This window comes from Felis catus, chromosome D3 (assembly GCF_018350175.1).
Source record: "Felis catus isolate Fca126 chromosome D3, F.catus_Fca126_mat1.0, whole genome shotgun sequence".
Taxonomy (NCBI): Eukaryota; Metazoa; Chordata; class Mammalia; order Carnivora; family Felidae; genus Felis; species Felis catus.
Genome location: NC_058379.1, coordinates 10,117,719 through 10,144,656, shown reverse-complemented (window position 1 = coordinate 10,144,656; position 26,938 = coordinate 10,117,719). Strand labels below are relative to the sequence as shown.

The following is a 26,938-nucleotide window of genomic DNA, read 5'->3' as shown; positions in this document are numbered from 1 at the left end:
CTTACATTATTTTTTTCTTGTTAAGCCTTCAAAGCCCAGTATGTATTTTACCCTTATAGCACACCTCAATCTGAACTGGCTACATTTCCAATGCTCCATAACCACACTTGGCTAGTGGTACTATATTGGACCGCACATTTAGATGTAAGTCATGCTTTCTCATAGCTGCATAATATTCTGTAGAATGGATATACATTTACAGTCAATTTCTGTGTTAATGGACATGGAAATTATTTCTAAGGTTTCAGGGGTGGGGAGTTGCACTGAAAGTAGGGTTCCATGAACTTGCTTATTTTTTTAAGTTCATTCATTTTGATTTAAAATTTTTTAACTAAAAAAAATAATAAAAATGCTTTTAAAAAGAGGGGCACCTGGGTGGCTCAGTCAATTGAGCGTCAGACTTTGGCTCTGGTCATGATCTTGTGGTCCATGGGTTCAAGCCCCACATCGGGCTGTGAGCTGACAGCTCAGAGCTTGGAGCCTGCTTTGGCTTCTGCGTCTCCCTCTCTCTCTGCCCCTCCCCCACTCGCACTCTGTCTCTCTCTCTCACAAAAATAAATAAACATGAAAAAAATTTAGGGGCACTTGGGTGGCTCTGTCGGTTAAGCGTCCAACTCTTGGTTTCAGCTTAGATCATGATCTCACAGTCTGTGGGTTCGAGCCCCACATTGGGCTCTGTGCTGATAGTGTGGGACCTGCTTGGGATTCTCTGTCTCCTTCACTCCCTTTGCCCCTCCCCCACTCGCTCTCTGTCTCTCTCAAAAAACTAAACTTAAAAAAAAATTAAAGCTTATTTATTTATTTTGAGAGAGAGGGAGGGGGTGAGGCAGAGAGAGAGAGAGAATCCCTGTCCGCAGTGCAGAGCCCCACCTGAACTCACGAACCACAAGACGAACTGAGCTGAAACCAAGAGTCAGAGGGTTAACCGACTGAGCTACCCAGGTGCCCCGTGTGTTTTGTTTTGTTTTTTAAAATTTTTAATGTTTGTTTTTGAAGCAGGCTCCAGGCTCTGAGCTGTCAGCACAGAACCCAATGCGGGGCTCAAATCCCCAAACTGAGAGATCATGACCTGAGCTGAAGCTGGACGCTGAACCGACTGAGCCACCCAGGCGCCCCAAGATTTTCTTTTTTAAATAATCTCTACACCCAACGTGGGACTCGAACTAAGGATCCTGAGATCGAGAGTCACAAGCTCCACTGAATGAGCCAGCCAGGCGCCCCTCTTTCATCTTAAATTCCTACTTCCCAGGGAGGTTGCCCTGAGGCTTAAAATGGTTTAGTGTCTGCAAAAATGTCTCCTCTGATAAAAATTTTGCCCAAGTAATGAACAATAAATTTTGCAGTACCATAATGAAACACAAGAGGGGGTTCATTTATGTTTTTATTTCAACGGCAGGCAACTTAACAAATACTTTGGTACATTTACTAGGTAAAAGTTTCTGAGACTGTCAATTAAACAAACCTTTTTTTAACGTTTATTTTTTGAGAGAGAGAGTACAAGCTGGGGAGGGGCAGAGAGAGGGAGACACAGAATCCCACGCAGGCTCCAAGCTGTCAGCACAGAGCCCAATGCAGGGCTTGAACTCACAAACACGAAATCACAGCCTGAGCTAAAGTCAGACACTTAACTGCCTGAGCCACCCAGGCACCCCGGAGATTGCCAATTTCCAAGGACCTCTGGTGAGCACCTCTGCTCTCATTCATTCTGATACATTTTTCTGAAGTAGGTGTTTCTGGGAGGTGTTTTGCTCAGGAAACTGAACAAATAAAACTGCTGACATTTCCATTCTTAAAAAAAGAGCAGTGCCCAAGATTTCCTTGAGAATATTACAGGCCTGGACAGTGAATAATCCTAAACTGGCATAAAACACAGCCTATTAGGATCACACTAATCCTTAATTTGTGCAGAAGGCAGACACGTTTAGAATCACATGTTTCAGCAAGCATAGCCAACCTGCATTCACTGTAGTCTGAAAGTTTCCGCTGAAATCTCTGAGGCCTTCAGAGACATGTGATTACCATACTTGTATCTTCAGTCAATCAGAATGAGAAAAAACTACACGATTCCCAAGGACACAGCCACAAAGCAGGTGATTTGGATCTGAAGAAAACCAAAGTGACAGGGAGGGAGCCTGGGTGGTTCAGCGTCAGACTTCAGCTCAGGCCACGGTCTCGCGGTTTGTGACTTTGAGTCCTGCGTCCAGCTCTGGGCTGACAGCTCAGGGCCTGGAGCTTGCTTCAAGTTCTGTGTCTCCCTCTCTCTCTCTCTCTGTTGTTCTCATGCTCTCTCGGTCAAAAGTAAAGAAACGTTAAGAGAATTTTTTTTTTTTAATTCAAAGAAAATCAGGGTGAAAAGCTCTAGCCACCAGTAACAAACAAATGAAAGAGAACTGGAAAAATTCAAGCCAAAAGGTGTCACGAAAATGTACATGTTGCCTTCAGGGCTTTGATACAGTAAAAAATTATAAGATACAATATTTTGTTTATTTTGCAAAGGTACTGAGTATTCTTATTCTTAATTCTAATATGAGCAAAGATCTCTCTTATTCATCTTCATTAGTTATCTCTTTAATCTTTACAGAGGATGGTTAAAAGCGCAATTTCTGAAATCAGATCCATGTTATGAACAACTTACTTAACCTCTTTGAGCCCCAGATGCCTCATAAGAGTATCCTTCATAAGTTGTTGAGAGGATTACATGAAATAAAGCAAGGCACATAACACAGCTCTAACCATGTAGTATACAATATTGTATTTTTTTTTTTTTTAAGGGGAGTGGGGAACTGAACCCACCTTAGGGGATGAGTCATGTCCAGTTTTTTTTTTTTTTAATGTTTATTTGAGAGAGAGAGAGACAGACGGACAGAATACAAGCAGGAGAGGGGAGAGAGAGAGGGAGACATAGAATCTGAAGCTGGCTCCAGGCTCTGAGCTGTCAGCACAGAGTCTGACTTGGGGCTTGAACTCACAAGCCATGAGATCGTGACCTGAGCTGAAATCAGTCATTTAACCGACTGAGCCACCAGGTACCCCCACAATATTGCTCTTATTATCCCTGGTGCATAATCTTTAGCAGAATACTTGGCACATAGTAGGATCTCATTAACAACTATGTTGATGATGATGATGATGATAATGACAGTGGTGCGTGCAGTGGAGGTGATGGGGGGGGTGATGGTAACAAGAACTAACATTTATCTAGCACTTATCATGCATCAAATACTGTTCTTAGTGATTTTGTGTATAGTAATTTATTTAATCTTCCCAACACCCCTGTGAGGCTGGTAATATTGTTACCCTCATTTTAGAAACGAAGAAACCTGAAACTAATGTAACATTGTGTGTCAACTACACTTTAATAAATGAAATAAAGTAAAATAAAACTTCAAAAAGAAAAGAAATGAAGTGCAAAGTAGCCAGAAATTTTTGTGGAAGGGATGAACAACTATGTTCTTATATGTCTCTGTACCTCTTGCATTTATTCTTCCAATTACCACTTTGATCTGCTAAATTTGTATTTATTCTGCCAAATCCAACACAAGACCCAACTTTTTGCAAAACCTTCTTAAACCTCCAGGAAGAAATAGCTTATAATTATTTATTTTTTCTACTTGTTATTCCTTTGAATGAGCGTTCTTTGAGAGCAGGAATATATTTTCTTCATTTTATTTTTTAAGGTTTTTTTTTAGGGGTTTTATTACTATTTTTAAATGTTTATTTATATTTGAGAGAGAGACCGCGCAAGCAGGGGAGGAGCACGGAGAGGGGGACCAAGGATCTGAAGCGGGCTCTGTGGTGACAGCAGAGAGCCAGATGTGGGGCAAACCGCGAGAGATCGAGCCTGCAAACCGCGAGATCATGACCTGAGCCGTCCTGGGAGGCTTAACTGACTGAGCCACCCAGGCGCCCCTTTTAAGATTTTATTTTTAAGTAATCTCTATATTCAGGGTGGGACTGGTACTCACCACTCCGAGATCAAGAGTCACAAGCTCCATCGACTAGTCAGCCAGGCACTGCTATTTTATTCATTTTGAATTCTAGCTTCCCTGACTCTCACCATTGAGCATAGTCTATAGTCTAATTAGGGGATATGGACTTTAAGTCAACTTCGGAGAAAACGTCTGTGTAAGGTTTCCAGTTAGCTTTTCATGGGAAAGATTTCACTTTACTTGGAGATTTGGTCTTTCGTCTCTCTCTCTCTCTCTTATATTGAAAATGGAAGTATTTTCTAATGTCCTTAGTAAGCAAAATAAAACGTTGTAACGTCGGCTTCCAGAAGTATTTTGAGAATTTTATTGGTCTATAAAGTGAAACATTTTCAAAACGTTCCTTGCTGTTTGCCTGTTAATAAGGACACCTAGCTCTCCACAGTAGCACTGTCAAAGGAGGGGAAACTACACTTCCCATAATGCCCCAGCTCCGGAAGGAAGTGAGACTCAACAACTCCCGTGATTCCTTATAGACCGGAAGCCGGGATCTTAGTTCTCTTTCCCATCTTGCAAGGTAAGTATGGCGGGTCTTCTCTGCGAGACTAGATTTCAGGGTCCCTAATCCTTCACCATCCGAACCGAGAGGGAATCAAGTAGGCACCTGCAGGGGTCGAACATGCTCGGGGCCAACTGAGAGGCCTCCCAGACGCTTCATTTTTCTCGCCTGGGTTTGCATAGGGGCACGAAGAGGTTGAGGTGGGATGCCGTAGAGGCTCCGGAACTCCGGCTGCTCGCCACCCTCCTGGGCTGGGGATACTGGACTCCTCTGGGGATCCGTAGCGGCATAGTGGGTCCTCGGGGAGCATGGTGACAGCGCGCGCTCTGGAATCCCGGGTTCGAGTTCGAAAAGACGCCGCTGAGTTTGAGCCACGTTGGGATTTGGAGCCGAGGCCAAATGCTGCTTTTCCTTCTTCCCACGTCCGCGCCCGGAAGTCGCCTGTTGGCTTTGCGCTTCTTTTCAGTCTGGCCTGAGTGTGGGTTGAATGTGCCTGTGTCCTCATCTCTAAGCCGAATTTCTCGAATGAGACATTAGTCTGAAAAGAGCAAAAGCTCTGGACGCGAACGGTTTCAGGGTCCAGCGTCGCTGCTTCATAGCTGTGGGGATTTGTCAGCTTTCTAGTTCCCAGAACAGTAATGGTGAAATAATGGAATGGGGACTTTTGACCACTAAATATTTAGCAAACAGATGGAAGATTTCTTCAAATTAAGAAAAAAAAGTTGTAGCGTATTCGGGAGACAACCCCCAAATTAACCATTATGACGGTTGTTGCAGATGTGTGTGGTTTTGGAGGAAGACCTATCTTACAGGGGAGGCATGAAAGAACGTTAGAGGTACTTGGACAGAGAAAGTGAGGGTTCCTCCCCTCGGAAGCCTATCCGTGTCCAGTTTAGGTACTGTTTTGTTATAAGGTAGTTGGTGAAATGCGTTTCTTTTTAATCTGTGTATTGCTAGATGGCGGGCGAAAAAGCTGAGAAGCCGGATGCTAAGGAGAAGAAACCTGAAGCCAAGAAGGCCGATGCTGGTGGCAAGGTTAAGAAGGGTAACCTCAAGGCTAAAACGCCAAAGAAGGGGAAGCCCCACTGCAGCCGAAACCCTGTCCTAGTCAGAGGAATTGGCAGATATTCCCGATCGGCTATGTATTCGAGAAAGGCCATGTACAAGAGGAAGTATTCAGCAGCTAAATCCAGGGTAAGGGATGAAGGGGAGTCGCTGAGCATCACTTACCATTCTTAACCTGAGGAATGTTGCTCTGCCTCTGACTTTGACGCATTTGTGTCCTGATAGATTGAAAAGAAAAAGAAGGAGAAGGTTCTTGCTACTGTCACAAAACCAGTTGGTGGTGACAAGAATGGTGGTACCCGAGTGGTGAAACTTCGCAAAATGGTAAGATTTGGAAGATTTGAATGGTGGGAGGGGTTTTTGTGTGTGTGTGTTTACCTACCGGAGAATTACTAATGGAGGATTCTGGCCTTACAAACATTTGTAAACTTTTCGACCTTAAACGTTGGTTGGTTGATATTAATTAAGTGGATATTAATAATTGATACTACTTAAGCAGATATTAATTAATTAATTGACTCTTCTGTGCTTCGGTTTCTTCGCCTGCAAAATGGGAATGAAGGTTTGCCTCACGGGGTTGTTGTGAGAATGGAGGCCCGAAGCCTAGGATGCTGCTAGGCCTAGAGAGCGTTTGCGGACCAGAGCACGGTTTCTTGGCTCCTCTTTAACCACCCACAAGACCCAACTCTTTCTACTGTTTGCTCTGCGATTTTCATTGTGGAAACATGCCCAGATGTATTACAGTCATCACAGTTGGAAATTACTGCCCCAGAGAGAAAGTGGCGCTTTGATTCCTGGTCCCATTTTTTGTGAGCTGGTTTTTCTGTTAGGTACTAATGTTTGAAGTAAAAGCAAGAGGTTATCGTGAGTTACTTGTCACACCCTTAGTAGCAGTCTTCGTGTGGGGTCTTGTTTTCACAGTAAGTGAACTGGTGCTCTTGATGTAAACTGTGTTTTTGGGTTTTTTTTTCCTTTATGGATAAAATGGGAGTAACGCATGTTGACGGGGAGGATGTGAACACAGTTGGAATCGGAAACAAGCCATGCCTCCTTCGTAACCTCCAAAATGTGCATCAGACGTGTTGTTTCTGGAGAAGGACGGTTTAGGTTAAGGTCAGGGACCCCAGAAAAGCTTGAGAATCACTGCCACAGGACCGTGTGTAATGCTAGGACCGTGTATGATAGCTTGCCATGGAAGTCTCAGGTTTGGTTTAATCCCAGATTGATGGTTTTCATCTTTGAACACAGCTCTGTTAAATGGATTCCACCCTATGTTTTACATGGAAAGAGTAAGCAGCATTGATCTTTGCCAAATTTAGTATCTACGGACAAGTGAAAATGAACTGTAGGTGAAGTAGGTGAAGTAGGTGTATTTGAAGTAGGTGAAAAGGGTGTAGCAAGTGTTTCATTGAGACCACCAGCTCTACTAATCTGATGAGCTTGTTTAAATAAGATGAACCTATGGATTCTCTACAGCCTAGGTATTATCCTACGGAAGATGTGCCTCGGAAGCTGTTGAGCCACGGCAAAAAACCTTTTAGTCAGCATGTGAGGAAACTGCGAGCTAGCATCACTCCTGGGACCATTTTGATCATCCTCACTGGGCGCCACAGAGGCAAGGTGAGCAGAGCACCTCGGCTCGTGGAGCTTCAGCTCAGGTGTCTGAGCCGCAGGTGCTTGATTGTAATGGGTCACATTCCAGGTGGGATTCTTTATTTGCCTGCAAGTAACTAGTTCACGGTGGGTGGGTAGCCCATAACAAGACCAGCAGCCCAGTCACTAGCATAACGTATTTAGTCCGTAATGTACGATAAATTATTACCGTTTCCTGCTGTTGGGCTTATTATAGATGAGTCCCATGTCCCTGTATCTGAAAGTACTTGTATAGATTTCTAGGGATGGAATTTGTGAGTTAAAGGATATTAAGTAAGCATTAGAAGTAATGGCTGTTCCTTAAAAAGAAGCACCCAAAAGTATTGCTCATATCCAAGGGTCATCCCTGTTGGTAGTTTGGTGTAGTTGCTTCCAAGATTGCTGAGCAGATACGTATTGAGAAATTTCCTTTACCAAATTTATAAGCCTATGATTTGATTAACTCAGAAGTGCATTTGTAATTGCAGAAATGTCTGAGATTTCTGTTTAATTCACAGAGAGTGGTTTTCCTGAAGCAACTGAGCAGTGGCTTGCTACTTGTGACTGGTAAGAAAATCCTTGAATTTTATACTCTCTGAAACTTGGCTTTTTTTTTTTTTACATTTATTTATGTATTTATTTATTTTGAGGGGGGGCGCAGGGAGAGACCCCCAAGCAGGCTCCACACTGAGTGCAGAGCCTGACCCAGAGTTCGGTCTCAGGAACCATGAGGTCATGACCTGAACTGAAATCCAAGAGTTGGACACTTAACTGAGCCATCCAGGTGCCCTGAAGCTTGGCATTTTTAAGTGTACTTTTGTACCCACCTAAATGGAATTTTCAGTGCTATGTGGTTCCGTGTCTTATTTCATTGTCACATGTATACCTGAGTTCTGAGGAAGCAAGTGTTTACATTCTGTGTGGCAACATATCACCAAGCATCTGTCACCTAAAGTGCAGAATGGTTGGCTGTTAACCACAAGGAATGATCTCACAGACTTGTAATTGGTCTTCCACTTGGAACCAAAGTGGAGTTGCTAAACAGGTCAAAAGTGAACTGTTCACTCTGGAAAGCAGCGCTCAGTTTAAATTTGTCAGGAACCGGTGGTTTTGACCAGTGTGTTTGAGTGACTGCTGTCTCCTAAGTCTTTGCTGTCTCTTTGCCTCAGCGTATTGATTTTTTTCCCCCCTCAGGACCTCTGTCCCTTAATCGAGTTCCTCTGCGTAGAACACACCAGAAATTTGTCATTGCCACCTCCACCAAAATTGATATCAGCAATGTGAAAATCCCCAAACACCTCACTGATGCTTACTTTAAGAAGAAGAAGCTGCGTAAGCCCAGACACCAGGAAGGTGAGATCTTCGACACGGAGAAGGAGGTAAGCTGCTTTTTCTGTCTTCGTTTTTGATAGCTCCAGCTCCTCTGGGTGGGAGTGAAAATACAGTTACGAATCGATGAAGAAGAGTCGTAAATCATGAGAAATATCTGGGGAATAATAGTGTTCCAGATGCTGCTGCATTCAGTAATTTTTAATGGCAGTTGAGAGCTCATCTCAGAATCTTTTTGAGAGTTTTCGTGGATCTCTGAATTCACTGCTACTGTTCTAATGGGAGTTCAGCCTCGTTTATCCTTGATGTCTATTAAAAAAGACAAAAGGAAAAGAGCTGCTATTTTTGTTACACTCGAAACAGGTTGTATTTCACAGCCCTCCAAGGAAAGGATTGTTAAAATTACATTCTAAATATTCCTGGGATTGAGTATTTGTGAGCTAGGATTCCTGAGAGGACTGGAGTGTGGTACTTGTGCCCTACTTTTAAATGATTTTCTTCTTTTTTTTTCCCTCCCTTCCCCCTAGAAATATGAGATTACAGAGCAGCGCAAGGTTGATCAGAAAGCTGTGGACTCGCAAATTCTGCCAAAAATCAAAGCCGTTCCTCAGCTTCAGGGCTACCTCCGCTCTGTGTTTGCTCTCACGAATGGAGTTTACCCTCACAAATTGGTGTTCTAAATTTCTTACAAAGAACCTAATTAAATAACAGATCCGTCCCTTTTGTGTCTTTTTTGTTTTTAATCCTTCTCTGCCCAGAGATGTGGTTTCACTCTGCATGCTTGTGGCGTCTTGGCCTCTGCTAAGAGCAGTCGGGGTCGGGAGGCTGGCACCAGCTGCAGTGGAAGCTCCACTGTGTCATCGGTTTGGATCAGCATTCTTGCCTTCCTCACCGTCTGGCTTGCCACCCGGCACCCACCAGTAGGAAATAGCGACATTTCCCCAGTCGTTACTGAGCAGGTCAGTACTGGGCTATGTGGACAAAAAATAGCTCTTCAGGCCACAAACTTTCCTTCCTTTGAATGGGTAATACCCATTTCTCCCCCATAATCATTGCAATCTTGTATATCTGGTTTTTTAAAAGCATACATAGCAACATAGCAAATGAGTATAATTATTTACCATCTTTTTTTTTTTTTTTTTTTTTTTTTTAACCAAAAAGCCCTTATGCTGTACATACTATTACACAGATGACAAACCGTGTGTTTTGGTCATTCCATAGAAAGTCCCATCTTCAGGGGCACCTGGGTGGGTCAGTCGGTTGGGTGACCGACTTCGACTCAGGTCATGATCTCGCAGTTTGTGGGTTCGAGCTCCACATCGGGCTCTGTGCTGAATGCTTGCTCGGAGCCTAGAGCCTGCTTTGGATTCTGTGTCTCCTTCTCTCTCTGCCCCTCCCCCACTTGTGCTCTGTCTCACTCTGTCTCAAAAATAAATGTAAAAACAAAAAATTTTTTTTAAAAGTCCCATCTTTACTGATACTATAGTATTCCCTTATATGGATATTTGGGTTTACGTCTTTTGTAAATGTATACACAGTAGTAGATGAGTTCTCAAGTGTGCACACAGGTGAGTGAGTATCTGGTAAGAATTATTTTTGGCTGAGTAAGGATTTATGCATTTTCATTTTAATAGATTGTGCCAAACTGCCCTCTGTGGGGTTTGAACCAGTTTAGCGTCTGTATAAAAGTATCCAGGGGTGCCTGGGTGCTCAGTCGTTTGAGCATCTGACTCTTGATTTTGGCTCAGGTCGTGAGATTGAGCCCTGCCTCAGGTTCCACACTGGACATGGAACCTGCTTGGCATTCTCTACCTCTGTCTCTAAAAAAGGGTTCATTTCTCCACAGGCTCCCTAAACAGGGGTTCATCAGATTAGAGGTTTTGGCAGTAGATAAGGGAAAGATGGCCCTGGTGGGGTGTTGTTTAAAGTTGATCTAATTGACGACTAACATTTGGTGAAATTCGCGATCCAGTGACGTCTATGTAGTTCAGTAAGCATCACCACCACCAAAGTTCCTTCATGCTTCTAAAGTCCGCTCCCGCTGCAGGCAGTCATCCAATTTCTGTAAGGTGTAGTTTTGCCCTTTACAGCAGGTCTTATAATATGCCACTTAGCATAACGTTTTTGCGATTTGTTCATATTCACGGTTCGGTGGTTTTTCAGTCATTTGTTGCTCCATTATATCATTGTATTAACTTCCCTAAAATTCACCCACTGAACAATTTTGGGTGGTTCACAGTTCCTGGAGATGGTGAATAAAGCCACCATCAACATTCACATACAGGTTTTTGTGTGGATGTGTTTTCATTTCTGTTGGATGAAAATGCGGGATTGCTGGGTTGTATGGTAAATACACGTTTACCTTTGTAAAAAACTGCTAAGACTTCCATTTTGTATCCCACCAACAATGTGAGTTACTCCACTCCCTTGCCAACGCTTGGTATTTTCAGTTTTGTTAATTGAGAGAATTGACAGATTCGGGTGTACAATATAATGATCAGTACTGTAAGTCTGGTTACCATCCATCACCGTATGTAGTTAGGAAATTTTTTGTGAGAATTTACACAATCTAGCAACTTTCAAATATATGGTAGTGTTAACTATAGTCACCATGCTGTATGTCACATCCCCATGATGGTCTTTTTTTTTTTCACTTTTTTTTTTTTTTTTAATGTTTATTTTTTTGAGAGGGAGAGAGAGAGATCGCAAGCTGGGGAGGGGCAGAGAGAGGGAGACCAAGGATCCGAAGCAGTCTCCATACTGTGCAGAGCCTGATGCAGGGCTTGAACCCACAAACTCAGATCATGAGCTGAGCCAGCCAGGTGCCCTGTCTTTAATTCTAGCCTCTTGAGTAGATACATAGCTATGTGCTTGGATACATTTTTTTTTTAATTTTTTTTTCAACGTTTATTTATTTTTGGGACAGAGAGACAGAGCATGAACGGGGGAGGGGCAGAGAGAGAGGGAGACACAGAATCGGAAACAGGCTCCAGGCTCCGAGCCATCAGCCCAGAGCCTGACGTGGGGCTCGAACTCACGGACTGCGAGATCATGACCTGGCTGAAGTCGGACGCTTAACCGACTGCGCCACCCAGGCGCCCCGCTTGGATACATTTTTGAAACAAATCTAAACATGTCACTTGTGGCTACGGCCTTTTAGTGGCTGTTTATCACTCAGGTTCAGTTCCAAAATCATCTTGGCCACAACACAAGACCCTCTGATTGGCCCATTTCTTCAGGCTACTCTTCTCTCTGGCCCATCAGATACCAATTACAAGCAGTAGACCCCTCCCACCCCCCAGGTCATCCCTCTTTGACCTGGCTACTTGACAGCCCTCCTCCGATTCAATAATTTGCTATCATGACTCAGAACTTGGAAGCGCCTTACTTGAATTTATTGTAAAGGATACAACTCAGCCAAATGGAGGAAGTCTATAGCACAAGGTAAGGGTGGGGAGTAGCATGGAGTTTGCATGTCCTCTCCAACACTGACGGGTTCACCAACCTAGAAGTTCATCAAACCTTATAATCCCCAGCTTCTTCGAACCCCAGGCCCAGGCCCAGTACCCCCATTCCCTCCCTGCCTTAAGTCTGGGTAGGGCTGAAAGTTCCCACCTTATAATCAGTTGGGCTTTCTGGTGATTGGTCCCTTCTTGAGGCTAGGGTCTCGTCCTGTAAGTCACCTCATCAGCATACACTCAGGTATGATCTAAAGGAGCTTCCTAGCAATAAAAAAAGATACCCCTACCACTTGGGAAATTCAATGGGCTTTAAGAGCCCTGTGTTAGGAATCAGGGACAAAGACCAGATCTATCTATGTGCTCTACCACATTCCTCATGTCAAAATGTGCAGCTTATGGGGCGCCTGGGTGGCGCAGTCGGTTAAGCGTCCGACTTCAGCCAGGTCACGATCTCGCGGTCCATGAGTTCGAGCCCCGCGTCGGGCTCTGGGCTGATGGCTCAGAGCCTGGAGCCTGTTTCCGATTCTGTGTCTCCCTCTCTCTCTGCCCTTCCCCCGTTCATGCTCTGTCTCTCTCTGTCCCAAAAATAAACGTTGAAAAAAAAAAATGTGCAGCTTAGTCACACCTGCCAAATCCCTTTTGCCAAATGAAGTAATGTACACAGGGGGCGGGCATTAGGCCATAGACACACTTTGGGATCGTTATTCAGCCTACATCACCTCCCAAGCTGTAGTAACCAAGGCCTAGGGCCTGATTCCCAGTGTTGGCGGCTCTAGTAAGTGTTGTACTGAGTTCGGTGCTGCTCTTCCATGTGTAATTAAAAAAAAATAGTGTCAAGGTACAAATGACATGTAAGGACAGACAATAATGCTCTGGCTTTCCCCATTGTACAAGTATACATTATACAAGTATAAAATGGGGATTTCTGGGGCGCCTAGGTGGCAAAGTGTCTGACCATGTGGTTCTGAGCCCACATCGGGCTCTGTGCTGACAGCTCAGAGCCTGGGACCTGCTTTGGATTCTGTGTCTCTCTCTCTGCCCCTACCCCACTTGTGTGTTCTCTCTCTTTCTCTCTTTCTCAACAATAACACGTTTAAATAAATTGGGAATTTCTTTGGGAAAAAGGTGTGGAATAATACATTCAAAAAATAACCATTGAGTGCAGGTCAATTGGAAACCAGAGGTTAAAGTCAGAGCTTTGGGGATCAAAGGACTTAGTTTTGAATCCTTGTTTTGCTGCTTATTCACTTACCTTTCAGATGATCACAATAGCAAATACTGTGGTCCTGAGTATGTGCCAAGCAGTTAAAGTATGTACTTCTGTAGAATTACTTTATTGTGGTAAAATATGTGTAACAACATGTACTATTTTAAACTTTTCTAAATGTACAGTTTGTATTGTGCAACCATTACCATCATCTATCTCCAGACGTTTTTGTCATTCTAAACTGAAGTCCTGTGCGACTCCCCTTTCCCTCTCCCCCAGCCTCGGTAACGTCTATTCTACCTGTTCTCTCTATATTAGACGGAGATACAGCTATAGATTGGGTATAGAATACTATGAATATCGTGAATACAGAGAATACTATGTAGCTCATATAAGTGGAATCACACAGTATTTGTGTCTGGATTATCTCACTTTGCATAATTTCTTCAAGGTTCATCCATGTTCTAGCTGGTGTCAGAACTTCATCCCTTTTTATGGCTGAATCATATTTCTTTGGGTATATTGCCTTTTGTTGACTCATTCACCTATGGATGCACATTTGGGTTGTTTCTCCCTTTTGGCAACTGTGAATAAAGCTATTGTGGCCATGACATACAGATATCTACTCAAGTCCCTGCTTTCAATCATGTTTGAAGTTGCTTGGGGGCCCCTGGCTGACTCAGTAAAGCATGCAACTCTTGATCTCAGGGTCATGAGTTTGAGTCCCACGTTGGGTGTCAAGGTTATAAAAATTCTGAAGATTATGGGCTGCTTGGGTGGCTCAGGCGTTTAAGTGTCCAACTTTGGCTCAGGTCATGATCTTACGGTTCATGGGTTTAAGCCCCGCATCGGTCTCTGGGCTGACAGCTCAGAGCCAGGATCCTGCTTCAGATTCTGTGTCTCCCTCTCTCTTTGCCCCTCCCTGACTTGTGCTCTGTCTTTCAAAAATAAACATTAAAAAAAATTTTTTTTTAAGTTTATTTATTTTGAGAGAGAGAGAGCACATAGGCTGGGGAGGGGCAGAGAGGAGAGACAGAATTCCAAGCAGGCTCCACGCCATCAGTGCAGAGCCTGATGTGGGGCTCCAACCCACACACTGAGATTACGGCCTGAGCCGAGATCAAGAGTCGGACGCTTAACTGACTGCGCTACCCTGGCGCCCCCCCAAAAAGTTATTTTAAACAGTACCTTTAAAAAGAAGCATGGGCACTTGGCTCTTTCAGTCCATGGAGCATGTTACTCTTGATCTCTGGGTTACGAGTTTAAGCCCTATGTTGGGTGTAGAGATTAGTTAAAACCTTAAGCGGGGGCCTGGGTGGCTTAGTGCATTAAATATCCAACTCTTGGTTTTAGTTCATATCATGATCTCATGGTTTGTGAGATCGAGCCCCATGTTGGGCTTTGCGTTGACAATCTTAAGAAAAAGTGGAATTGCTTGATTGTATGGTAATGATGTTTAATTTTTTGAGGGACCACCATACTGCTTTCCACATTAAGAGCTATACTTTTAAATCCTGGGCACCTGGGTGGCTGACTTCGGCTTGGGTCATGAACTCACGGTTCGTGAGTTTAAGCCCTGCATTGGGCTCTGTGCTGTCAGCACAGAGCCTTCTTTGTTTCCTCTGTCTCCCTCTCTCTGTGCCCCTTCACCCCCTCTCTCTCAAAAAAATAAACATTAAAAATACCATTTAAAATTTTTCTTAAAAAGATACATACTTTTTAAAAAAATTTTTTTAAACATTTATTTATTTTTGAGACAGAGAGAGACAGAGTATGAACGGAGGAGGGTCCAAGAGAGAGGGAGACACAGAATCTGAAACAGGCTCCAGGCTCTGAGCTGTCAGCACAGAGCCCGACGCGGGGCTCGAACTCATGGACAGCAAGATCATGACCTGAGCCAAAGTTGGGCGCTTAACCACCTGAGCCACCCAGGCACCCCAAAGATACATACTTTTAACTCCCTTACTACCACTATAGGAAGCATGTTCTTGTATTTTTCACTATCACTCCTATTTTACAGATGGGAAGACTAAGGTGCAAAGAGGTTAAGTAATTCCTCCAAATGGGATTTGAACCTGGATTGTCTGGCCCTTGGACCCATGCTCTTAACCATGTCCTCTGCTGCCCCTCAGTTGATTAAAGCAGAACCTTGTTTCAATTAATTTCCCTACATGTGGACTTCCCTACAAAAAGATGACTCGGAATTAATTCATTTAGTGATTTTTTTTTTACTTTGATTTTCCTTAATTTTTTAATGTTTATTCATTTTTGAGAGAGAGAGAGAGAGAGAGGGAGAGAGAGAGAGAGAAAGAAAGAAAGAAAGAAAAAGTGGGCCTGACGTGGGGCTGGAACTCACAAAGCATGAGATCATGACCTGAGCCGAAGCCCGATGCCTGATCGACTAAGCCACCCAGGTGCCTCTAGTGATTCTTCGACTGTGTATTAAGCCCGGACTATGTGCCAAGCACTGTGGTAGACATAATGTGTCTTACCACATGTAAGACATTACCTAATGTCTTACAGTCTAGCCAGGGAGACCAGCATCTACGTTTGTATTGGTCATTATTTAATTGCAGTTAACTAGTCCTAAGAGGTATAGTGTGGAAAGATGTTGAGAAAGAGGTGGACTTGTGATGTTTGGGGAGGCCAGGGGAGTTCTCTGTGAGGTAGTGAGACCTGAAGGATGAGGAGTTTGACAAGCTTCCCAGGTGAGGAAGTGCATCTAGGCTAGGGGACAGCAAGTGCCAAGGCCAAGCAGTAGGAACAACGACACAATTGGTAAAGAAATTGAAAGAAGCCAGGGTGACCTTCTTAGATCACAACGGACACTGAGAAGAGGTGAAGAAGCAGCCGAGAGGCAGGAGCATAGGGAGCGGGTAGCACATGCAAACTGTAAAACCACCTTACAGATGAATGTGTGAAGTCTTGCACAGCATCTTCAGATTCAGCACTAAGAACCTTTATGGAGCAACTACTTTATTGTAAGCACCATGCCAGGCACTCAGGATTTAGGGATTAACCAAAAAACAAATGTCAGTATTGTTAGTGGTTGACAATAAAAAGCATGTGTTTCACCCCTCCAGGGTCTGTGGGTAGGCTGTGGGTTGGCTGAACTTCAGGGCTGGGATCTGGAAGGCTCAGCTCCAGGCTAGGGGCTGGTGGCTCAGTTCTGCCACATGTCTCATTTGGGGACCAGCAACTCCCAAAGCGTGTGCTCCTCTTGACGGGTGCCAATGGACACAAAGACATTTTAACCTCTGCTCATCTGCTAAAACTCCATTGTCTGAAGCATGTCACATGGCCAAGACCTCAGTGGGGAGGGGAGATCTATTTGACCTGCTCTGATGGGAAGTTTGGGGAAATTGCCCTATTAGTCTCCTGGGGCGGCGGTGACAAAGCAGCACAGACTGGGCGGTTTAAAACAACAGAAATCCAGTCCCACGGTTCAGGAGGCTGGCAGTGCAAATTTAGAGTGTCAGCAGGGTTATTTCCTTCTGGTGATCCTTGGCACTCCTTGGCTCCTAGATGCATCACTCTGATCTCTGTCTCTGTGTCTCTGTCCAAAATTTCCCTCTTATGAGGACACCAGTCTTTGGATTGGTGTCGAAATCTAGCATAACATCATTCTGACTTGATTATATCTGTAATGTAACCTGTTTTCAGAGAAGGAAACATTCACAAATTCTGGATGGACATGAATTTGGAGGGAACACTCTTCCAACTAGTACAGTCTCATAACAAAGGGCATGGCTGTATAATTTTAATAAAGGGAGAAGGTGAAGAATTGAGAAGACACTTTCCAATCCACCACGGGACTACAGCAAAAGCCCAGAGAAGGGAATGATCATGGTATCTAGTCTGTGAACTATGAGTATTTTAGTTCAGTGGGTAGAGAGGGGGTGAGGACCATGAGAACTGATGCTGTAGCCCAACAAGAGCTTGATCCTGAGGATTTTGTGGGGCAACAGAGGAAGTAAAGAGAGATCAGGATTTTAGAGCCAGAGGATAATCATATTTGCATTTTCAAAAGCTTCTGTATGGGGCGCCTGGGTGGCGCAGTCGGTTAAGCGTCCGACTTCAGCCAGGTCACGATCTCGCGGTCCGTGAGTTCGAGCCCCGTGTCGGGCTCTGGGCTGATGGCTCAGAGCCTGGAGCCTGTTTCCGATTCTGTGTCTCCCTCTCTCTCTGCCCCTCCCCTGTTCATGCTCTGTCTCTCTCTGTCCCAAAAAAAAATAAATAAAAACGTTGAAAAAAAAATTAAAAAAAAAAAAAAAGCTTCTGTATGGACATGGGTCTAGAGGACACAAGGGAAAACTAAAATATGTTAGTAAATGGACAGTTGCAGGAACCTGACCAACTAAGTGATTTTTAATTTTTTTGATGTTTATTATTTGAGAAAGAGACAGAGAGCAAGCAGGGGAGGGGCAGAGAGAGAGGGAGACACAGAATCGGAAGCAGGCTCCAGGCTCAGAGCTGCCAGCACAGAACCCTTTGTGGGACTCCAACCCACAGACCATGACATGAGATCATGACCTGAGCTGAAGTCGGCCGCCTAACCAACTGAGCCCCCCGGGAGCCCCCCAACTTAGTGATTTTTAACTCATTAGAACCTTTGATGTGAATTTTTACGGGAAAGAAACTTGCTGACACAAAAGTAACTTCCAGGGCACAAGCTTGAATTATACTAAAATTGTGGGGAATAAAACCCCCCACCGGTGTGACTCTGGAATCCTAATGCTGCTTCAGACCGAATTCCTTCATAACAAGGATATTGAAGAGAAAATACCCTTATGCTCATCAGACACAACCATTTTCAAGTTACTAGGTGCATATCTAGTTCCTATGGATGTATGTAAATTTCTACATACATCTGATTTTCTTCGTAGAATACTATTTCATGAATATTTTATATTGCTGTCAAAACTTCAAATTTATTCTTTTCAATGGCTGCATACTATTTTATTTTAAATGTACATTATTATCTCACTTCTTAGATTTTACACATGCTATTCTGAAGGCTTGGGGAACTCTACTGCTACCCTTCCCCTGACTACAGTCCTCACTTTTGGTCAGTTTTTGAGCCTCCACATTAATGACATTTGGGGGTTGCATGCAAATGTCAACATGAAGGGGGGAACTGTTCTGTGCATTCTAGAATGTTTAGCCGCATCTCTGGCCTCCATTCACTAGACGTCAGTAGCATTCAACCCCTTCATGATGAAAAAACTCATCCAGGCATTGCCAAATGTCCCCCGGTAGGCAAAAATCACGTAGGTTCTCCACGGTTGAGAACTACTGCTTTAGATCTGGCCCCCAAGTCTCACCCCAAATATGAATCAGGTGTCTCTGCTCTATATGCTCCACTCCCCCCCTCACAGATAGGACTTCTTGCACTCAGGGAATACTGAATTAATGAAAACATAGAGTGCTTGCTTTTCCTTTTGTGAAAACTCTACGATTGTGTCTTTTGCTCACTTTTTCTTTGTGTGTGTGTGTTTGGGGGGGGGGTACCATTTCTTCCTCTAAATTTTTGCAGCAGGGGAGATTTTTGCAAATTGGCAAGTCAGATTTTTTTTTTTTTAATGCTTATTTCTGAGACAGAAGGAGCATGAGTGGGGGAGGGGCAGAGAGAGAGAGAGAGGGAGACACCGAATCCGAAGCAGGCTCCAGGCCCTGTGTCAGCACAGAGCCTGATGCGGGGCTCGAACTCACAAACCGTGAGATCATGACCTGAGCCAAAATTGGACGCTCAGCTGACTGAGCCACCCAGGCGCCCCGGCAAGTCAGATTTTTAAATTCCGGCGCAGTAAGGCCTCTGGTGCCCACAGGGGGGCGCGAGAGGACACAGCAACTTTCAGAGCTCCAAGGTGCTTGATTTTACCAATGAGAGCTGCACCCAATGCTGCCTCATCTTTGGGCTTTTCATCAACGTGGAGGCTGGTCCCTTAGCGATGGTAATTCAAAGGAGCGCCAAGGAGAATTTCTCCCTCTCCGTTTTCAAATACATCTTTTATCCGATTTCCTTTCCCTGCCGCTTCATAGACCCACCCCTGATCCGAAATAATCTTCCTTGAATAAAAAAAAAAAAAAAAGGAAAAAGAAAAAAAGAACAAGATCCACCAGATCATTTGGAAAAAAAAAAGATTTTAAGTAGGTGTATGTTTCCTCTTTGAGACTGTGATTAGTGAGATGGAAATAATCAATCTCCCCCACAGTTTCTGTCAGTGTGTGTGTCTATTTAGCAGATGTGTGCATGTGTTTTTTCCCTTGGTGCTTTGAAAAACCTTAAAAATTAACATGGATGCTTTGTTTAAAGCTATTTCAAGCTTTATTAAGGCTTTTCAAGGACCACTTATCTTCACTCCACACTCGCATTTTGTGAGCCCAGTAAGGATTACAGGCTCATTTTAGACAGTCAGCTGGTACAGAAAAGCCAGCAGAAGGGAGAGATACTGCAAAATCCCAGAGGGGCCCCAGCTTGAGCCGAGGCCAGTGAACATCACGTCAGCAGCTGGGGCAGCAGGGAGATGGTCTTCATCAACAAGCTTGCTCTCTCTTGGGGAGATGCTTCCCAAGAGAAACTGAGGTCCAACCTACCAACACTATTTTCCTGCTTTCTCATGCTGCTTGTTTGCTTCCAACTTAGGGTTGCCCAGTCAACACCTTCTCTTTTCTTCCCATCTCGATACCTCAACCTCATTTTTGAATGGAAGAGTGGAATGGACAATTCCAAAGAAAAGAAATCATAAACCATAAACCTTTTTTTCTATGAACCTATGAATGGATGTTTCCTGCGTGCATAGGTGTGTGTGTGTGTGTGTGTGTGTGTGTGTGTGTGTGTGTGTGTGTGTGTGTTGTCTTGACTAAATTTGGATTCTCTGCACCCGGGCTTCCAGCATAGAGTTCTTTTGACCGGGGACTTTCTTTGTCTTTCTGACCATTCTAGAAATTCCCAGTAAATGGTCTTTTTCCAGAGGGGGTTCTATAAATATTAATTCATCAGCTGCCTCATCATGGTACGGTGGCAGGCATGCAGTCCTATGACTAATTAATTACTGTTGCTAAAATATTAAATAACTATTCATTATGCAGTCTAAAGACTTTCAGCCCTGGGTATGTGCTGTTTTCATTAATTAGGGTGAAGGACAATAGTTTCTGGGCATCTTGACTCCTGATCTTGAAATATAAAAATAAGAGCAGGAGAATGTTTCCCTGAGCTACACCGATGGTTATTTAGATTCTAAAACCCGAGCATTTAAAAAATTGTGATGTTTGGCATTAGGTTGGGAAGTTGTAAGCAAAAGAAAAGAAGTGCTTTCTTTACAGCCAAAATAAGGAAGCTGGGATCGTAGAATGAGACAGACCTGGGTTCACATCTGAGTTTTGATAGTCATTGGTTGTCAGATGTTGAGCAAAGTATCCAGTGGAGATTTGGTGTCCCAACTGGAAGAGAGGACAATAATACTCCATCTCTCCTAGGGTTGTTGCGAAATGTCATTTTATTCCATTGGCCTGTTTCATTGTTTACATGGCACTGATCTGCTCCGAACTGCTGGACTTAGTATTTCTTTGCTCCTTGTCTGTCTCCCTCACTAGATTGTTGTCTTCCTTGAGAGAAGACTTTTCTGCCTTAGCACAATGTCTGTTATACAGCAGGAATCAAGAAATATTTGTTGAAAGAATAAGAGAAGCATAGCCATCTTTCTGTGGAATATCTTTGACATACGTTATTAGAACTGTCCAGCTCTCTGGGAGCAGGGAGTCCATTTTTCCTGTATTATTTCAGGGATTCAGATATAGCTCCATTCTATATGCTTCCCAGGATTTGACATCTACTAGAGGCTCAACAAATGCTTGTGGAATAAGTATCATAAAATTGAAATTTAACATTATAAGAGGCGTGAGATTGTTAACAGTGCCATGAATAAGAATTATTTGTTTAGGAGGGAGGCAGTGCAGGATGGAGCCTGCTATAGGTTCAAATCTTGATTCTGCCAATTCCTAGGCAGGTGCAAGTCACTTAATTCTGAGCTTCAGTTCTTGTACAATGGGCTGTTCATGAATCATCTGAAGGGTGTTATGGTGGATAAATAAATAGAAGTATTCTGATTCCTAGGTGTTCAATAGCTTTTAAAAAAAATTTTTTTTTTTTGCTTTTCTCAAATGTAATACACGCTCTAGGAAGAAAACTGGGAAAACATTCCAAAGCACAAACCATAGGTCCCCCAGTCAGTGCATTGCTGAAATTTACCCATATGTTATCAGGCATGATATCCTCCAGTCTTTTATTCTGTATCTACAGTCACACATGCTGTGTCATTTTTAAAATGCAATTGTAGGGGCACCTAGGTGGCTCAGTTAAGTGGCCGACTTTGGCTCAGGTCATGATCTCCTGGTTCATGAGTTTGAGCCCTGCATCAAGCTCTGTGCTGACAGCTCAGAGCCTGGAGCCTGCTTTAGATTCTGTCTCCCTTTTTCTCTGCCCCTCCCCCACTTGCACTCTGTCCCTCTCTCTCAAAAATAAATTAAAAAAAATTTTTTTTTAAATGCAATGGTACATAGACATAGTTAAATTCCAAATTTTCCTTACTATTTTAGCCTGATTTTTTCCATTTAGCAATACATTGTAAACATTCACTTGCATTAATATTTTTCACAAACATTATTCTGAATGGCTTCATAATATTTCATCTTATGGATATACCATTATTATGGTTAACCATTTCCATATTGGTGGATGTTTAGACTGGTTATAATTTTTTCTCTTATAAACAATACGGACCTGTCCATCCCTGTGTGTGCATCCTTGACAATGGGTCTGATTATTTCCTTGGAACAACTTCCTCATAGCTGAATTGCTGGATCAAAGGGAATGCACCTTAATGTCCTTGTGATTCATTTGCTTATTTATTCTTTATGAAAACTACTTTTCAGAGCAGTTTTAGGTTCACAGCAAAATTGAGAGGAAGGGACAGAGATTTTCCACATACTCCCTGCCTCCACACATGCATAGCTTCCTTTATCTTCAATATCCCCCACCAGATGGTACATTTGTTGCAAGTGAGGAACCCACACTGACACATTATCATTCCCAAAGTCCATAGTTTCCATTATGGCTTGCTCTTGGTGGTGTACATTCCATGCATTTGGACAAATGAATAATGACATGTCTCCATCATTTCAGTATCAAAGTATTTTCACTGCCTTAAAAATCCTCCACACTCTGCCTATTCATCCACACCCCAAAACCTCGGCAACCACTGATCTTTTTACTGTCTCCACAGTTCTGCCTTTTCCAGAATGTCCTATGGTTGGAATCACATACTATGTCACCTTTTCAGATTGGCTTCTTTCACTTAGTAATATGCCTTGAAGTCTCCTCCATGTCTTTTCGCGGCTTGATGGTCATTTCTTTTTAGCTCTGAATGATATCCCATTGCCTGGATGCTACTGAAGAGCATCCTGGTTACTTCCAAGTTTGGGAAATTATGAATAAAGCTGCTAGAAACATCTGTGTGCATGTTTTTTTTGTGGACATACATTTTCAAGTTCTGTGATACCAATGAGTGCTTTTTTTTTTAATTATAAAAAAAATACAAAGATGACATTCACCTCAACCATTACTCTCTGCATGGCAACTCATGTTAACAATTTGGTATGTGTTCTTCCATACATTTTTCTCTACACACATAGTTCTTTCCTAAAATGGACCTGCGTGCTTATTTTTAAGGCGCATGTCAATCAGTGTTAAATACTGATGGAATATAACGATAGTTTCAACTCCCACTAGGGAATACTTATGCAGTGCCAGACTTGGGGCACCAAGCATTGTGACCAGTGCTTTATTTACATTAGTTTTTTTTTTTTTTAATGTTTATTTATTTTGAGAGAGAGAGAGAGGGAGAGAGAGAGCGCAGGCCGGGGAGGGGCAGAGAGATAGGAGACACAGAATCTGAAACAGGCTCCAAGCAGTCAGCACAGAGTTCGAGGCTGGGATCGAACCCGCCAACCGGGAGATCATGATCAGAGCCAAAGTTGGCGGCTTAACCGACTGAGCCAGTTAGGCACCTCTATTTTCATCAGGTTTTGAGTGCTTATTGTTTCCTAGACATTTTAGTAACTATGAAGTACCTACTGTGAGGCTCTCCCAAGTGCTTGTGAACAAGCGTGCACCGTGCCGGATTTGTGCATGTATCTCATTGAAATGTGAAAGCAGCAGGGAGTGAACCGCTATGTTCTGCCCAGGCTGGGGGCTCTGGCCACTGCAAGGGGTGCACACCTGAGTAGGGAGAGGAGGGGAGGCGGCGGCTTCTCCCGGAGGACAGCAGACCCAGGGCGCCCCCAAACGGCTAGGGGTAGAGGAGGCGGGGAAGGTCAGTCGGAGGGCAGGACCGAGCCAGAGGCGAAGCACCGGTCCTGCAGACCTGTGAGCCCCTGGCGGCCCGGAGTGGGCGGGGCCAGGCGGGTGGGCGGAGCCTGTATTGTCCGCTCCGCAGGGCATGCCGGGAGCCCCGCCCCCAACATGGCGTCTCACTGACAGTTGGCTGCCGAGCGGCAGAGGCGGGTCCTGCTCCTCAGGGCGGCGGCGGTGGCGGCGGGGCTGGGGTCTCCGGGGCCGGGGGTGGGGGGGGATGGCGGATCGGACCGCCTAGGGCGGAGCTGCACAGGCGAGGCGGCGAGCGGGGCGCTGCAGGCGGGCGCGGCGGCTGCTGCTATGGACTGGTGATCTCGGCGGCTCCTGCTCGCATCTCTCCCGGGCCGGGCGGCTGCTCCTCACCGCCAAGCCCTCACCCGGGGCCATGGGCTCATCGGCGGCCGCGGCGGCTGCGGCGGCGGCGGCCGCGGACTCGGCGCAGTGGCTCTCGGTGAAGGAGGAGACCATCTTCCTGCACGACGGGCTGATCCGGGTCACCGACCTGGCCGAGCTGCCCAGCGAGATCCTCGGGGCCCCGGAGGCCGCCGACACCGACCTGGAGGTGAGCGAGGCTGCTCCCCGGCCTCGGCCAGCACATTAGCCCACCCGCCCCGCATCCCCGGGATCGGGGCCGTCGTCACACCTCTGCCTCACCCCGACCCCGAGGTCCCCCGAAGGCTGCCCCCGGCAGGTGTGTGGGCGCGGGGCGGACAGGTGGGGGGCCGCGGCCGCAGGTCCGCAGCCCGCCCGCCTCCCTGCCGCCTCGGGGCCTCAAGCCCGCCGGGGACTGCGTTTGTGGTTTCATTCGGAACGTTCCGACACCCGGCATTTTATTAGACTGTCACCCGGCACGGCCTTCACGCTCTGGAGGAGCCACCGGCGCCTCCCCGGCTCGCTCGCTCCCCTCCCCCACGGACCCCCCGGACTCACTTCCAGGGCACACCCAGGTTGCTTAGCTCTGGGGACATTTTAATTTTGACGCTGTACACCTCGCCCTTTTTCATTCCCAGTTCTGTGTGGATTTTTTTTTCTCCCGGGGGAGGTTGGTGGCAGCTGTCGGTCCGTGATGGGCAATCCAGCAACTTGTCTGTGCCGTGCCTCGGGTTGACACGGGGCCTTTGTCAGGGAAGCGGGCGGTGTGGACAGCGATGGTGATGCTTCAGGGGCCCTACGTTGCGCTCTCCGCAAAGGGTCACGGGCGCTTTAGGCCTCAAGGCCTTTTTTTTTTTTTTTTTTTTTTTTTTTTTTTTTTGTGAGCTCGAGGGTCGCCGAGAAGCCGAGGCTTACGGGCCGTGGCAGGTGCAAAAGCAAATCTCCGCAATTGTGATGTCGGGTTTGGGGGCAGAAGGAAACCAAATATGCTCGGTTGATGAGAACTTTCCACCGACTTCACTTGGTTTCGTGTTTGCCCAGAGGTGAGAATACTGGCTGTATCGTTTCATCGAGGCCAGCCGATGCTGACGCTGCACCCCCTCCACTTTGTGGGATGATATTTTGATGTGTAGGTAGCACCGGGGGGTTCATGAAATTCTTAGTGTCGCAAAGAGGACTTTCTGGGGTAGGGCGCCTAGGGCGCGGGGAGGATGGCCTTGTCTTCTGGCTAAAAACGGAATGTGAGGAATCTTTTGTGTTTTGCGGTTTTGCATGCACTTTGGCTCGCAGCACAAGGAACGTTTATAGAAATGGATTAAAACCCATTACTGTGTGTTTCTGGAAACGGTAGCGATCAGATCGCGGTGGCCAAGACGCTTGGGCGTGCTTGAGATGCGAGTGCGTTCCCCTGTGTTTTGTGTCTGGATTTGAGCTGGAGCCTGCAGCATTCCCATTGTGAACTCTTAATTGACTTCCTGGCCACCGAAAAGGGAAGATAACAAGTTGGTAGGGAATTCCTAACATGGAATCGTAGTTTTATTATGTCTCATTTGGGCCTATTCTAGAAAAAGGAAGCGTCTGAGTGTCTTATGGGCTTGAAAATTCAAAGGGCATTATGCTATGATGGTGGAATCTTTTTATTTAATTGACTTTGTTGTGTCTGAAATGTGGGAAGTGGATGCTCTTTGTTCCTTAGAGACTAAGTTCACGGATCCCGCAATTTTATACGTAATGTAGTTTATTTATTTTCAGTATTAAGAAGGTAGCAGTAGTTAAAAATACCTGAGCTATTAAGTTGGCTTTCCTAAGATGTTTACTGCGTAAATGTATTGAGTATTTGTCAGCTGTTTCCACAGAAGAATGATCTTCAAGAAAGAACCTCTCTGGCTTGGTGAATTTTAAAACACTCTTAAAGAAAATGTAGGTTCTGACCTCTCAGAAGCCAGTATGTGTATGGGTGATAAATATTTATGACTGTCACTGGCGAAGAACTTTTTTCATTTCTTTCCACGTTATACAGGCTATATAGTATCAGTAGAAATGGATAGCTAAGAATGTTTTTGTGGCTATTAGATTTGTGTTTGTGTGGGCGTATTCGCATTTAGTTATTTAATGACAATCCTAAGCGTATCCTGTGTGTCAAACATCATCTTATTAAGTTCCCCAAAGGATCCTGGTAGTTAAATACTGTTACCCGTTGTAACAACTATACATGTTACACCCACCGTACAGATGAGGCAAGTAAACGCAGAGTGTGTATGTGACTTGCTCAACATCCCCCACGCGGAGCCAGGACATTAACCCAGGTCTGTTGGTCTCCAACACATCTGCTTCTTATCTGTAATGTTCTGCTGTTTATCCATGCAGTAGGATACTCATATTTGTAATTATTTAAAATTTCGTCACTGGCTAAAGATAGAGTAGTGAACAGGTATCTTTATTCCCTTTCTAGTAATGTGTTCTTTTTCATATTTGAGGAAGCTTAGAAGTTCATCACCTTTTTAAAAACTGACTTTTGCAATGCTGCCACCCCTGCGAAGTCTTCCAAGCCTCTCCTTGCAGCGGACACCTGGCTAACCAGTGGCCATATTTCCACAGGGTTTTCTAGTGACATAGAGTCCTTCAGGTGACGGTTTCGGATCATGACAAATTTGGATTAAGCTGACAAATTTATGGGGAGCCCGGGTGGCTCAGTCAGTTGAGCGTCTGACTTTGGATTTTGGTGCAGGTCGTGATCTCCCAGTTTGTGAGATCAAGCCCCTTGTTGGGCTCTGTGTGGACATCACTGAGCCTGCTTGGGATTCTCTGGTTCCCCCCGCGCCCCACCACCTTTCTTCTCAGAAATAATTAAAAAAACAAACATTTAAGCCAACAAATTTATGATTGGCAAACTTAACGCATACGTGTGCAGTAACTACAGTAGAGTGTCAGAACCTTGCAACAAGAAGGGACCTTGGAGATAAGTGCTTCCCT

The 26,938-nt window shown here is 44.8% G+C and overlaps 2 protein-coding genes across 10 annotated transcripts in view; both read left to right on the top strand.

The window, feature by feature from the left end:
• The first annotated feature begins 5,416 nt into the window (after positions 1-5,416).
• On the top strand, positions 5,417-9,229 carry RPL6 (ribosomal protein L6). Its single transcript, XM_006938486.5, has 6 exons — positions 5,417-5,679; positions 5,776-5,874; positions 7,027-7,170; positions 7,701-7,749; positions 8,377-8,561; positions 9,039-9,229. Exons 1-6 carry the CDS (start codon positions 5,443-5,445, stop codon positions 9,189-9,191), a joined length of 867 nt encoding a protein of 288 aa, XP_006938548.1. The 5' UTR covers positions 5,417-5,442; the 3' UTR covers positions 9,192-9,229.
• Positions 9,230-23,796: 14,567 nt separating this feature from the next.
• The window catches only part of HECTD4 (HECT domain E3 ubiquitin protein ligase 4), a 192,405-nt gene continuing 189,263 nt past the window's right edge, over positions 23,797-26,938 (top strand). For all 9 annotated transcript variants that reach the window (XM_023241435.2, XM_045041851.1, XM_045041855.1 and 6 more), the window contains exon 1: positions 23,797-24,155. In XM_023241435.2, the coding sequence (XP_023097203.2) occupies positions 23,979-24,155 (177 nt within the window). In that variant the 5' untranslated portion in view covers positions 23,797-23,978. The remainder of the gene's footprint in view (positions 24,156-26,938) is intronic.